General features: G+C 41.0%; 1 protein-coding gene across 3 annotated transcripts in view; it reads right to left on the minus strand.

Annotated features, from left to right (window-relative positions):
* ITGBL1 (integrin subunit beta like 1) overlaps positions 1–16,028 on the minus strand; it is a 204,892-nt gene that overhangs the window by 138,459 nt on the left and 50,405 nt on the right. The window contains exon 1 of one of the 3 annotated variants that reach the window (XM_064143803.1): positions 14,372–15,375. The exons of 1 other annotated variant lie outside the window; for it this stretch is intronic. In XM_064143803.1, coding sequence (XP_063999873.1) covers positions 14,372–14,426 — 55 coding nt within the window. In that variant the 5' untranslated portion in view covers positions 14,427–15,375. Of the gene's footprint in view, positions 1–14,371; positions 15,376–16,028 lie in introns of those variants that run through there. One more of the 3 variants, XM_064143802.1, reaches the window with a different exon arrangement.

A 16,028-nucleotide genomic window follows, 5' to 3' on the forward strand; every position in this document is an offset into this window, starting at 1 on the left:
CAACAATTGTTGTAAACAACTTGCCCACAGGTAACACACCTGGCAGTCACTTATGCATTAATGTCACCAGGGTGAGCTGTGAAAAACTGAATAAAAGACACTGGGTCTATTCCAGCTTTGGTGAGTGTGTGAGAGGGTGAGCATCACCATGGATATCCAACCTGAAGACAGCAGCCTAGGAATCTTTTCTCTACTACCACCACCAACCATGCTATGCCCTAAGTTTTGCCTGCTGTAAGAAGAGAAGTCTCGAAAAAGAAGACCACACTCACTGAAAAAACATCCTTGGGCAACACAAAGCTGCAAAAGACTTAGACTTTGGAGAGTCTTGTCTCTCTCTCACACACCCCCAGAGCATTGTTTGAGAGCATTCCCTAGTCCCAAAGAACTCACTGGAACAACCACACACATGCATATATACCTATAAAAGTAAAAATACCTTAATTAGCACAAAAATGAAGACACATACATCACTTGGGGAAGGCGCTCCAAGAACCTGGTTGATTCTATGACTCTATAAGGGTAGAATGATCATAACTAAAATGAAGAAAAGTTATTTATATTGTATATGCTGTCATATATGTCAAAATACTAAAAAAAAATATAGTAGTAAAAATATATTAGGAAAATAAGCATTGAGAAAAGCAGATTAAAAAAATAGCCTATTTTAAACAGTTTTTCACTATAAAGTGAGGTTGTTTTTTTTTTTCACAGAAATCATCAAATTCTGGGAACTAGATTTCAAGGAAGGTAATTAGATCACATTGGGTTTTGTTCTTTTCTTTTGCAGACTCAATTTTAAAGTTTTTTACTCTTATAATGTTTTCTCTTACATTAGCTTTTCTTCTGATGGAAACTGAGAGATCAAATACTAATGGTGACAGGCTTTCATGTGGGCATAAAATTTACTTATTGGTTAGATATGAGAAACAAAGTGTCCTCTTTTCCTTTTTCACACAGAATGGTAGCCTTGGAAGAGCACTGCAGTGCTTGAGATTTATATTGTTTTTTCTGCCTCTACACTCTCCAAAACAGAGCTCCATTGAAAAAACAGGATTTTCTAAACATGTGGTTAAGCCTCACAGTCAGCAGGACTGCATAAAAAGAAGAATTGCTGGAACTGGAAACACTCCCTATGTTTTGGGAACATACAAGAGCACAGGCCTGAAACAAGGGACAATTTCCTGCTCCTGTTTTGGCTGAGGACCATGCAACAACACTGTACAGTACAAGAGCAGAAAAGAAAGCAAAAGGAAAATGCCAATTGGAAAGCGATGTGGGCTTCCAAGAATACAATACCATAGAATGGAGTGGGGTTTCTGTTGACTTTTCCAAAAGGATTTCTACAGAAAACTGATACACTTCCTAGTTCTTCCAGTTTCTATTTGTCCTTCTGGAACATAGCCTGCTCTATTCATCATCTGTCAGATTTGCTACCTTCAAATGTAGTGCACAGGAGATGCAAGGGACAATACAACACTACCACTACAAGCAATGAAACGACTAAACTCTTTAAAATCTATACTAACTCTATTGCTCTATGAACCACACTGGGATAATTACCCCAACAAACATACATGAATCATATCTCAACAAAGATGACAGCTCCCTAATGCTCAACTGATAAGCACAATGGAAATCATTGTATTAATTTTATCTTTGCATGCCTTTCTTTTTCTTAGCTTTCAGGTTTTAAATTGAAATTATAAAAGGCATGAATAGGACAATTACTTCATTTCAATATCTACCTTTTTTTTTTTTTTTTTTTTTACTTCCACAAAATTTGGACCATCTCCTTAACAGCTTCTAAGTTCTTATGTTCTTTGCCTCTTTGGAAGTGCTTTTTGTTAGCATGAATAGTCTTGCAAAATACATCCAGACCTTTCAACAATAAGACATAGCAGGTTAGGATCTTTTAGGTTGACTCACACATGTGAATATGTATAGGGTAAGAAACACAGAACTCTGGGGTTTTTTTATGTTATTCTCCAGTAAAAGTTGTTGTAGAGGGGAAATTAATTGATGCGAGATGATATTTTCCAAAATTAATATTGTTCATTAATTTTGCTGTTCAGAACTCTCACCACCTCCGACCACTAATTTAAATACTATTTTGGTTCTTACACAGTCATGGAAACATTCTGTGGACAATATCTAGATCTAGTAATAACCAGCAAAATACATAAACAGTAATTGAACTGGAAGAGAAGGTTCCGTGGTCAAATGCCACTTGCGGTCAATACTCTGCTTGCCCAGTTGTTGGGCTCAAGCTCTTTCTGCTCCATGGCAGAAGGCAGTAGAGAATTACAGAGAGGCATTTAAGCATTTACTCACAGATTATTGTTATTACCCTCGCAGGGCTAGCCACAGTCCAGACAGTGCCCAAATGCTTTCAGGGGACTCTGTCTTGTTGGACATTGAGGCTTGAATCTTCCCAGCTTCTGGGGAAAGGACACAGACAATCTCTGACCTTGTTCTCCTGGCTTCTTCTGGACAATCTGTGTATATGTCCAGGGATTCTAGGCAGGACCTTCATATGCAGAAGTAGATGTGGTGCAGCCTCAGCACGATGTCATGCTGGCCACACAGGCTGATCGTGTGCAGACATCCAGGGTCTGCTCCTGGTAACTGGCGGCAGTGGAGTTTACCAGGCAAGCAATAAGGCAGTGTGCAAGAGCAGCAGGGCTGGGCAGAGCAGAGAGAGCAGGCAAAGAGCAGGGAAGCAAAGCAGGGAAGCAAAAGCAGGTTGCTCACCTGCCTACCTCCTTTTATCAATGTGGGCTGAGATTCATTGCCCTTTGGACACAGAACAGCCAACCAGGATGGCAGTTAGCCAAACCTTACCACATTAGGCAAAGCCACAGGCTCACTTTTGCCTAATTTGGGAAAAGCACAGGCCCTGCACTAGGCAGGCACAAGCTGAGTGTGTGTACCTGACACCACAGGACCCTGGGCAGGCCAGACGCAGTGTGTCCCATTTCCCATGCTTGCCTCTCTGGTGGAGCAGAAAAACATGCCTAGGCAAGGCAGGACACATACAAGCCTATTTTGGGCCTATCAGACCTGTCACAACACCAGTAATAGCATTATGATTTTTTTAGACCGTAAATTGTGAAATTCTGAAAGTAGAGATCTGGATACTCAGATGCTTTGATACTCTGGATACTAAGAATACTTTGATACTCTGGATACTCTAATCAGAATGCTTTGTTTCAGACTGGGTTCAAGGTGAGGCTGACATGCAACATCCAAACACTTCCCTGAAGTGCATTATACTTGCAGCAGCTAACTAAGACTTGGTTGTTAGTCAAGCTATAATATAATTTTTCCACAAGTTTTGCTTCAGGATGCATTTCCCTCTCCCTTAATTCACAGCCAGAATCTCTCCCCTTCACTGTTTCTGGTGGGAAAAAAAAAAAAAAAGAAAGATGAGTGAAAACATTCTTCTAAGCATATTCACCCACTTCACAGGAAGGAAGGACTTGAGTAAAGATGAAAAGCTAGATGTGTGTATGATCTTGAGCTGACCTGAACACAAAAGGCTTCCCACCTATTACTAACATATAAAGCCAAGGGGCAGTCATAATTCTACTAATTTGCAGTGAAAAGCACCATAGTAAAAACCAGGCTTGGTGAATCTTGTGTCCACCCACAGTCCCAGCACATTTTGTCCTGATATTCTAATCCAACTTCTTTGAAAGCAGGCAGAAAGGACAAAGCACCAGGGAACAAAAATTTCAGTGGTATTTTTCACTCTAATTTCGCCAGTGCAGGACAGAAACATCTCACATAAAACTAGCTTCCCATCTCTGTTTCAAGAATTGACTTATTTGATGGTCTGAAACCACCATTAGTCTTAATTAATGCCCAGTAACTTTACAGGCTCCTGTAAGAAAGAGAGGACAGGACATTCTGCAGTGTCTTTTCTTCTGCAAAAGCCAGGAAATTTTTGTCTCGAGTGAAAACATGAGGGGTCACTCTGATCTTACATCAGTAATAAAAGCTACAGGACCTGCACACACTCATGTGACCTGAAATCTCCTTTTGGGACTTTCTACTAATAGAATCCTGGACCAGGTTGGCCAGAGCCTCATCCAGCCTGCCTTAAACACCTCCAAGGATGGGGCCTCTACCACCTCCCTGGGCAACCCATTCCAGCCTCTCACCACTCTCATGCTCAACAACTTCCTCCTCACATCCTGTCTGAATCTCCCCACTTCCAGCTTTGCTCCATTCCCCCTAGTCCTGTCACTCTCTGATATCCTAAAAAGTCCCAGCTTTTTTGTAGCTCCCCTTCAGATACTGGAAGGCCACAATAAGGTCACCTCAGAGCCTCCTCTTCTGCAGACTGAACAGCCCCAACTCTTTCAGTCTGTCCTCATAGCAGAGCTGCTGCAGCCCTCTGAGCATCTTCATGGCCCTTCTCTGGACACACTCCAGCATCTCCACATTCCTCTTGTGCTAGAGGCTCCAGAACTGGATGCAGTACTCCAGGTGGGGTCTCACCAGAGCAGAATAGAGTGGGAGATTCATCTCTCTTGACCTGTCGACCACACTTCTCCTGATGCAGCCCAGGATCTGGTTGTCCCTCTGGGCTGCAAGTGCACACTGCTGGCTCAGGTTGAGCTTCTCGTCCACCAGCACCCCCAAGCCCCTCTCCTCAGGGCTGCTCTCCAGCCAATCACTGCCCAGCCTGGATTTGTGCTTGGAATTGCCTTGACCCAGATGCAGGACCTTGCACATGTTGAACCTCATGAGGTTGGCTTGTGCCCACCTCTCCAGCCTGTCTAGATCCCTCTGGATGGCATTCCTTCCAGATTATTTTGAATATGTTATTATTTCTTTGTTTTTCAGAACTATCTGAACACTCCTTTTGTTTTGGAAAACACCCATGCACTTTTGATTATATATTCACTGCTAGGCCCTGCTCATGCTCTCCAGCTGCATTTCTGTCATAAGGTTTTGTTTAAGAGTATATATATATATATATACTCTTATATATGTATATGTAAGAGTATATATACACTTATACATGTACTTATATATACTCTTATATATATATATATATATATACACATACTCTTTTATATATATATATAAAGGTAGTAAAATAATAACATACTTGCTGAATTGGAGAGGAATATAGTAGTTGTATTGAAAAGTGTGCAGGAAAAGATATGGCATAAATGAATCCTTAACACCTAATATAGATAGAGGATACACGAGAATTCCTCCAAAACCTTCCCCTCCAACCAAGCTAAACCACTAAAATCCCAGTGCTCATTTTCTCCCTCCCCACCATAGTCTCCCATTTAGGCCCAAGCAGGTCTAATTGCACAGCTGGAAATTTGCCACAGCTGTGGCCTTGAAGGCCACAGGCAAATTTTAGTCCTACATAGTTACCTAAATAAGAGTCCCTCCAGAGATCCAAAAGGAAGGAAGAAAGAAGCGAATTGACCTTGCTGCTCACTTATAAAGTGTTACAGAGTTATGGGATTAATAACAAACCTATGATATCCTGGGATGACCAGATCTGTACCCTGGAATGGACTTGTTAAGGGAACCTGGGACCCCCTCAAACCACCACAACTCACTTCATGCATTAAAAATATTTCCTATTAGAGAGGTAGAAAACAAAAGATTTCATAGTTCTGAAAAGCTGTGATTGTTATTAAGCGACAGGACTTGCATTCAACAAGGACAGACCTATCAGATATAAATCAATATGTAAACAAATGTTCTCTGATGGAGCCCAATTAACACTGCTGAGGAGCAGCTACCCCCTGGAAATAACAAAATGTACGTATGTGCAATGACATTCCTACTTAGATGGACATCTACCAGCAGTCTGCTGCACAGGTGCATCTTTCTGAATGCATAACCAGTCAGCTTGAGCAGACATAACCACATTTCATTACTGTATTTGTCTTATTACTAGCAAACTTATGGCTTCAAACAATATTGCCTGTCTAGGAGAGAGCTGAGGGCTAACAGAGTCCATACCATTCAGTCAACTCATCAAGCTACCCATCTGTTATAAGGCTAAGTGTCTGGCAGTAAATTGGAAATGTGAAGTTGCCTAGGGCAAAATGTATGTCCCAACCAACAGTGTTGAGCATTCGATGGAGCTAGCAATTTTGTTTCTGTAGTCAACCAAAAAAACCTCTGCCAATTTTCACAACAAGTAACATGACAAAATGGAAAAACAAATTCTCTCACACACCATTATGTCCAAATAGCTAACACTGGGATTTTCTAAAACTGAGGTTGCCAGCATTTAAAGCAATAGGATGGGAGAAGGCCAACAGAGACTACATGTATCTCCATAAATTTTGTACCTCTCTTCAGGTTGTCTTTGTCCAGAGGGATACAAATGCACAGTTACTATTTTAATCAGCACTTAAGACAGAGCTTAGAAGACACAAAGCTCAAAGTGAGAAGAAAAGCAGTATCATTACCCTCTCTTTTCCTAGAAGTGTGCTAGTTTGAGCCTAGCTGGGATATTTTGGTGAGAAGAATTAGATGATAGGCTGTGAAAAGGAAACAATGGTCATGTCTACTTCACTCATAGGCTTGCTGAGATGTATAAAAACAAGAATACAACCATAGATAACACAAAGTTTGCTCTCTGGCTTTGGGCTGCGCTTCTCTCTCTAACCTGCCATCTGTGTGACTAATCCTTCTGCTTCCTAACCTCCCTGGCCAACTCTCCAAACTCAACTTGAATGTAAGGCAAAGTCTGGGGTAAGGTAGAGGGGTGGGAAGAAGGTAGAAGGGTGGTTGGGAACCCCTCTTGGGGACTCTGATTTCTGGGAGGGCTGTTGTGTTTTTGTATTACTTTTTAACTTGTATATTTGTGTCTATATCTGTATAGATTGTAAATATCTACTTGTATATTGTGCTAAGCTGTAAAGGTAGCTTCATTCTTTAATTTCCACAGGCTGAGTCTAATCTGGGTGTTTTTTCTTAAGTGTGGGGGGGGCAGGTAACACCCAAACCTTCACAAGAAGCAAAACCCTAGACTGAACATCGCAGTGAATTTCACTGGCTAAACCATGACCTGAAAGCAGAGTCTCAGGCCCTGTTATAATTTTCTGACCCTTAAGTATTACATTCTGATTGAGTCTCTTCGTTTGAGTGCAGAACCTCTCCAGGTGTGATGGTTCCAATATGATCTTGGTGAGATTAAAACAAGCAAAGGCTAATAAGTGAGACATTTCTAATGTTAGATGTGCAAAACCAAACTTATCCAAATCATCTAATGAAAAAAAAAATTAACTAACTCTGACATTCAAAAAGTACTCTTGTTTAAATATTTTTTCCTCAAGTAAGGCTTTCCACATATCTCTGCTTTGCTATTTTTCCTCTGGAATTTGAAATAAATCTTCCAGCTTTCTATAGAACTTAACTGTAGTGCTTCTTGTTCATAGAATTATAGAATCAACCAGGTTGGAAGAGACCTCCAAGATCATCCAGTCCAACCTAGCACCCAGCCCTAGCCAGTCATCTATACTAAGTGCCTCATCCAGTCTCTTCTTGAACACCTCCAGGGACGGTGCCTCCACCACCTCCCTGGGCAGCCCATTCCAATGGCAAATCACTCTCTCTGTGAAGAACTTCTTCCTAATATCCAGCCTAGACCTACCTGGCACAACTTGAGACTGTGTCCCCTTGTTCTATTGCTGGTTGCCTGACAGAAGAGGCCAACCCCCACCTAGCTACAACCTCCCTTCAGGTAGTTGTAGACAGCAATGAGGTCACCCCTGAGCCTCTTCTCCAGGCTAAACACCCCTAGCTCCCTCAGCCTCTCCTCACAGGGCTGTGTTCCAGGCCCCTCACCAGCTTTGTTGCCCTTCTCTGGACATGTTCCAGCACCTCAACATCTCTCTTGAATTGAGGAGCCCAGAACTGGACACAGCACTCAAGGTGTGGCCTGACCAGTGCTGAGTACAGGGGAAGAATAACCTCCCTTGTCCTGCTGGCCACACTGTTCCTGATGCAGGCCAGGATGCCATTGGCTCTCTTGGCCACCTGGGCACACTGCTGGCTCATCTTCAGCTACTATCTATGAGTACTCCCAGGTCCCCTTCCTCCTGGCTGCTTTCCAGCCATTCAGTCCCCAGCCTGTAGCACTGCTTGGGGTTGTTGTGGCTGAAGTGTAGAACCCTGCACTTGGCCTTGTTAAATCTCATCTCATTGGCCTCTACCCACCTATCCAGCCTGTCTAGGTCCCTCTGCAGGGCTCTCCTCCCTCATTCTCCTGTTGAGAATGAATCAAAATATATAGTATTCTCCCCTATGTTCTCATGCTATAATAGTCTACCATGGCATGCTCCCATCTCAGCAGTCTCATATCAGCGGATATTTCTTTAATAGCCTAAAAATTAGCATTTAAAATGTTAATTGCTTCCTGACTAATGATGAAAATTATAAGTTAAATGTGTAAAAAATTATTTATAAAGTGCCACGGCACACTAATTTTCTCTTCATGAAAAAAAATATATAGCAGCCAGTGAGGAATTTTAGAGCACTTAGTAAGGTAGACTGTTGGGGTCCGGAGGCTGGCGAGAGGCGAGATCAGGGTACTGAAGACTCAACAGAGCAACTTCTATGCATCAGTACAATTTTACTAGGGGAGTGCAGTGTCTTATATAGTGCTCAGAGGAGGTATATCCAGGCAACCTAGGGCTGGCACAAGTGGACAGTACAGATTGGCTGAAAGCCACGTGCAGGGTGCAGATAGGTTATTCCTTATCAAAACAGCCCGTGGTTCCACCCCAGGGGGCTGGCAGGGTCAGCCCCCTGGAGCTGTGTCTGCCCCAGGGGCCGGCAGGTCCAGCCCTCTGCATGTGTGCGTGGGTTGCTCACAGTGCCTTCCAGCTCAAGGACTTTCTCCCATCACAAGTTCTCATGTTTACAGCTCATGTCCCGCTGCAGGAGAAATTCTCCCACAGTAGACCACACAGGTCTGTGCATGTCAAGCTTTTGTAGTTTGTACTCCACAGGTTTTTTTGGTCCCTAAAGGTAAAGACTGTCGCATTTCTCCACCTAAGATCTATTCTTGCACTTGGCTTGCTTCACCTGAAGTGAAAAAAAAAACATGGATAGAGCACACTATGCTTACTGATTAAATTCAGCTGTCACTGAAGTGGGTGTGTGAACTCTATATTAAAAGTAGCAGTGCAATTGTGGCAGCTTCACAAAATCAGAGAAACATCCAAGTTGGAAAAGACCCTCAGGATCCCTAAGTCCAACCTATAGCCTTACTCTACAAGATTCACCTTAAACCATACCTCTAAGTACCACATCCAAAAGACCCTTAAACACATCCAGAGTTGATGACTCAACCACCTCCCTGGTGGCACATCGACCACCTCCTTGGAGGCACCTCAAACATAGTTATTCACAATAGGACAAAAATCTTCAAGCATATGTTATATGTGACCACCTGACCAGAAAAACTACTATAAGAATTAACTTCCAGTGTTTTTTTAAACTTGCAAACTGGAAAGTTTTAATCCACTTCTGCAAGGACTCAGTGGGGAAAAAGGTCCTAGTTATATGCCAGGTTTGTCAAACACATATTACCACAAACAGCTGCATAATTTAAGCAATACTCACTTTTCCCCCCCCCCCCCCCCCCCCCCCCCCCCCCCCATTGATTCTTCTAACATAAAGAGTTTCCTAGGGTTCACAAACTGTGAGAGGATGAATGAAGTCTGGTACTCCATCCAAACAGTACCTGCAGAACTGACTTACCAGGAATTAATGTCTTTTAAAATCCAGACACAAATTCTTTCTGATTTATCTTTTTGGAAGGTCACAGAGGAATAGCCATTGTCTGATGGTTAGATTTACCTGACTGCCACAGGCTGAGACACCATGGTATCAGAAGAGTCGGGGCACGCTTAACACAAGCAAGTTCCAATCCAAATCCAATCTGTTTATTGCACCTCAAACATGGGCTTATATACTTTCTATCAGGAGGCTACATAAGAAGCTCACAAATTATGTCAGACTCCAATTGGCTTCATACACTCTGGTTAGGACTACTTTAGGATTACACACTAATTAGCATAGCCATTCTTCCTACTGTCTCAACAACACGTACGTTGTGTCTAGGCAGAGACAGGAGAAAACCACAGACTCCAGGCTTGTATTTGTCTACATTTGTTACACCATTCTCTAAGGTCATTCCAGCCCTCTATCAGTACTTCTGAACTCGTGCACTCTCTCCTGTCCGTGGCTGGACAATAGCTGTACCAGAGTGAGACAATTCTATAAAATCACTGCATTTAACATTACTATATCCAACACCTGACTTTATTTGGTGGTCCTACTGAAGAAACAAGATACATCCAAAAACCTAAAACTTCCTTCCCAACAATAAAAAGAAACCAAGACAGCCTTGTTTTACATGTCTGTGCTAGCCTGTTTTTGCAGGAGGTTTGCAAAATAATCCCACTCAGATGGGTTTGTTTGGGTAATTTATAACCCAGCTACAGCACAAGAGGCCCTCACTGCATTCTAACGGGATGTAAGAGAAGATCACAGTTGACACAAAACAGGGAGTAGAAAAAACATCACTTATTTCATACAAAGACAATTAAATCAAAGTATCAAAGTCAGAATGCCTGTAAAGAGTAATATTGAGGTCAGATAATAAGACAATCATTGGAAGCATGTAAACAAGTTAGCAGTATGCATTCAGGAGGTAAAAGTAGAATGCTACAGTGGCATTTTACAGTCAGTTTTAACCAGCCAGCTTCATTTTCAGTGTCATACTCCTGTGAGAAAAACAAGATGAGTGAAATAACTCACTCTTGCATACCTTTTCTAGCCTCAAATTATCACTTTGACAAGAAATAGGAGCTTTGTATCATAACCTACTTTTAACCTATGCAGATCTAGCGTAGATGGAATTAATTCATCATCAGTATTCATTTATACTGAAATGCCTGTGACTAGAAGGGGAACAAGCATTTCTAAAAGAAGACAATTAGGCTGAAAATAAAGAAAGATATCATATTTTTATTTGTCTACTGGTTTTAAAAGATGAAAGTAAATTAAAGCTGCATTTGTTTGTTTGGTCTTCACTTTCTGGAACAGTTGTCACAGCTATTTTGACAGCATCATAAGGAACATAAGTAACAGCTGCACATAGGTGAGACTTTCTTGAATAATTGCTCTAGTCTCTTAGGAATAAATATATTAAAAAATGGCTACAGAAGGCAATCTTTATCTTTCCCAAATCTGAATACACCAAACCTGCTCTAGCATTGCCTTTCTTTCTATTGGTAGTTCACTGATGCAGCAACATAGCACATGTTTATGTACATAAACACAGTGATGTCAAATATGATACCATTCATACAATTATCACTACATTCTTAATCTAGATTCATTTTAAAGGCTGATCAACTTCAAAACACTAAAATGAGTTTCATTTTGAAAGGCTGGAACAAATCTGAAGATGTGCAAAAATCCTTTCCAACCTTTCTGCATTTTCACTGTGTAGCATTTACATAAATCTTTAGCTATTGCAGCTTAGAAATTCTATTCAGCAGTAATATCCACAGGCAAATCATGATTTGGGGATCTCAGACAGATCAAGCAGAGCCCTCTTACACGTAGCAACTCTGCATGCCCTATATGACACAATTAGAGAGAAGTAGTAGGCAGTCAGGGAGACTGACATTCAGTGAATGCAACCAGAGGAATGGCCTGGCTGTAATAAAACAGACTTTCACACTGAAGAAACTGCCTAAACCCCTTAAAGTCCCATTAATACCTTGCCTTGCCACCTGGTCTTGGCAAAGGAAGCAGAATTTGCATCAAAAGAGATTAGCCTTGCCTCTGGGGCTTGTCAAATTTATTCCAGAAACTAATATGAAGCAAATAACCCTCCCTAATAGCATTTATATGGATGAGACAAAAGAGATCACAATTTAAATATCCGGCAGGATTATGTTAACATAGCTATTGTCTAGGGAAAGAGAATCTTACAACAGAAATCCTAAGGATGAAAGTAAGCACAGCCTAAAATGCCAGAATCATTTCTCATTATAAACAAATCTAAATTGTTAAAGCAACTGTAGGTATAAGGCACCCAGTTCCCAGTGTTTTTCTAAGACCAGCCATGTAACAGAATAGTGCACAGAACAAAACTATTTAGAGTATTCCATCAATAGGTAAATGATCTGTTGATAGAAGAGTTATCTGGAGAGTATGAACAAAGTATCATGGTCTGTCATGTTGGAAATGCACAAAGATAACCATTCTACTTTGTTAGTGTGCAGAAAGTGAATTATGGTATTGACAGAGTTTGGTATATCTTACAGGCATTGTATAGTATCATGCTACTTGTCCTTGATCAGCCTTATTCAAAGTTTGACTACCAGGACTTCTCCACATCTAATCAACTATTTTTCCTGAAAAGCTATTTTACATTTTCAGTATACAGGAAGCTTTAAGAAAAGCTACAGCTTATCCCAGGGCTTTCTCAAGGGGCTTGGTAAATGCAGTTGCAGAAATTTACATACAAGATACTGAGATCTATGTTGTGCAAAAACTGTGAGACCATAATGCACTCCAGGGCAGTAAGTACCAGCTATCAGTGTTTGGACAGCACATGCCATCATCCTGACTGGGATTTTCTACTGCTTTATGTGCTGCATGAAAACACAAAGAGGTTATTTTTAATTTTCATTTAAGTAAACAATATATAATACCTCCAAACTTTTTTTTCCTCCTGTCACCTCTGCTCACTCAGTGATAAACCAATCAGAACTTCCAACATAAACATTCACTAACAAACTTCATTTGTTTTAGTTATTGCCATTATCATGTGAAGAGAAAATCAAGTCAACACGGTATTAAGGAATTCACATCCATCTGCCAAAGAAAGACAAATCATGGGGCAAATGAGGAGGTATCTCTGAAGCTGGCAACACATTTGTTTGCAGAATCTGACAAATAACCAGATATTTCTGCTACTCAAGCCTACCCAGAGCTCAGCACAAGACTCCTACCAGAGACAACTACAGTATACTCAATGGCTAAAGCTTAATGTAGGGGGAAATGTTTGTTTCAGATGATGCTTTCACCAATTGCTGTCAAGAAAGTTTAGAATAATGGCAAGAGAAAGAAACTTATCAAGCAACTAATTGATAACTGCATTTCTAATTCATTGTAACTACTGTCATCCCATACCAAGGAACTGTAATAGAAACCCATTTCTGCAATATCTTAGTAAAGATTTCTCAGATGAGTCATAAAAATAACTAAACCAAATCCTCTGGTGATTCTACAAAGTAGTGGGATGTTTAAAAGAACCCTAGATCATGACCTTTGCACATTTAAAGTAGAAAAGTGGTTAAAAGGATGATGACAATCTGTTTTTAGAGCCATTACAAAATCACAGAATTCAGGGATTATTAATAGGAATTGTTTCTTTGACAAAATTCCAAAAGATCATTCCACAACCATTCCAATGGAGCAAAATTTAAAATACTGCCTTTACTCTTAATTCTCTGCTCTGAAAGAACAGAAACACTTTGAAAATTAAAATTTCTAGTGGTCAGTGATGTGATACTTTTACTGCTCTCTGTAGCTGAATAACTTGTGCATATATACATATATATACATATATGTGTATATATATATCTCCCAGGAACCTAGCAATAGAACAAGGGGACTCAGTCTCAAGTTGTGCCAGAGAGGTATAGGCTGGATGTTAGGAGGAAGTTCTTCACAGAGAGAGTGATTGGCATTGGAATGGGCTGCCCAGGGAGGTGGTGGAGGCACCGTCCCTTGAGGTGTTCAAGAAAAGACTGGATGAGGCACTTAGTGCCATGGTCTAGTTGACTGGCTAGGGCTGGGTGCTAGGTTGGACTGGATGATCTTGGAGGTCTCTTCCAACCTGGTTGATTCTATGATTCTATATATGTGTGTGTGTATGTGTATGTGTATATATGTATGTACATATAGATATAAAATAATGCTAAGACAGCCTAGAGCCTAGCCTGAGTTTTTAAGTCTCATTACCAAACATCATTTATGATTATTTTTTTCTTTAATGTTTGGCCATATTACTGTTTTACATGCAGAAGAGACAAAGCTTAAATTGTAGGAAGCAGAACAGAAGCAAATGAAAGTAAATATAAGCATCCCTAAAGACCATATGGAAACTTTTTACCTAACCTTTTGCATAAACTCTGACTGCCTACTTTAATAAAATGTCTCTCAGCATGAAAGGAAAAGAAGTACAGGTTTCCAAAACTCATAGACCTGGACTTTTATAAGGAGTCCAGTACTTTTGCATATGAGATGTATGCATTAAAGTTGAGTTTAAGAGATATTTAATACTTACTGAAGTTTATTCCATTTACAAGGATTCCACCCATCATAGAAATATTCCCTGACATTGAAGGTTGTCATTCAAATCAAAGCAAAGGACTACTGAAACTTATTTCCAGATATTCTGGAGAGCTAAATCAGAACATTATTAAGGCTAACACTATTTCAGAATGTAAACTCTTTTAATGGAATGCTTTATGCATTTATGAATGTCTAAAGAAAGTCATAAAATCTAAAGGAATAACTGGATCTGCCTAGAAAACTTAATGCTTTTCTTTTCTTTTTAAGTAAAAGACCTTCCTCCTCCACCAGTAAGATTGAGAAGAAAATCACCTGGGTCCCCAGGGTTATTCCTGGAGCCATGTAGTTACACTTGATATGCTCCAGGTGTCCCTTGTTTATTTCACACAGAAGAGCATCAGGGCCAGCAGTCTGAGGGCTGGATGAGGTTCAGCAGTCTCTATATATCAGATCCATAACTCTGACCAGCACTAAACCATCCTTGACAGCAGATTAGGACACCAGACTGTGGTCACCGTTCCCCACACAGTGATCGATTGCTGCTTCCTCCTGGTGTTGCTGTGTGTCTCAGGATCAGCCAGCTCTGGTTCTTTATTGAAAATAGCTCCCAGCTCCTTGCCACTGGGACACTGATCTTCTGTGGGCATTAGAAGTCACAAGCTTCCAAACTCTGTCATAGTTTTTCAGCCTGATGCAGACTCTGTCTCTTCTCCTTCAGTACTGCTGGTCAGACTCCTGCAGCCCCATTGTCTTGAAGAATATCTGGCCAATTTTGTCTCAATTATTTCTGATGTTGTGCAGCTTGCTGACCTCCTCTTTCAGCTTCTATACTTGGTGACATAGGGTCTCCATCTGTAGTTAATGACACTATCTCCCCGAACCACTGCCTCAGTGAGAGGCTTCAGGCATCCCCAGAAGTGGAAAGCTGCATCCTCTCTTTGCAACACTGGCTGACTTGAGGCTTCTAATACTCCAGAAATATTTGCTCCAGCTGGCACTGGGGATGGCTGTGCCCTGTGGTGCAGCACCACTAGTGCTCAGCACTTGGACTCTGATCTCAGTGAAAGTTCTACCTATCTTTCTTTCTACTGCTGTTTCCATTGTGGTTTGCTGATGGCTCATTATCATGAAAAGCTGTGCTTACCATTCTCTGTGCTCGCTGCAAAAGCAGTCCTATTACCATCATTCACCTGTGGGTTGATAAGTGAATCAATACATTCATGATTTGCATTGAAAACACTGAGTTTATCCTGTATATTCATTAGCAGAATGCCTGCAAGCACCTTGAAGAAAGTCACAATTCCATGCCTGTTCTTTTAAATGATGTCTCTACCTCATTTTGCAGTCTCACCGCCATCATCCTACCATGACAGAATCTGATGCTGAAGCTTGTCTTCCCAGTTTATGTGAAAAGATCATCTGCTTAACTATTTTCACATCGGCCCTAACTCAACACAAAGATCTACTGGAAGCATGTTAGTGCAAAGTGTATACCTGGTAAGCATAAAAATATGTATTCCCAGGCAATCAGCAATAGAACAAGGGGACACAGTCTCAAGTTGTGCTTGGGGAAGTATAGGCTGGATGTTAGGAGGAAGTTCTTGCCAGACAGAGTGATTGGCATTGGAATGGGCTGCCCAGGGAGGTGG

This window comes from Pogoniulus pusillus, chromosome 5 (genome assembly GCF_015220805.1).
Source record: "Pogoniulus pusillus isolate bPogPus1 chromosome 5, bPogPus1.pri, whole genome shotgun sequence".
NCBI classification, from domain to species: Eukaryota; Metazoa; Chordata; class Aves; order Piciformes; family Lybiidae; genus Pogoniulus; species Pogoniulus pusillus.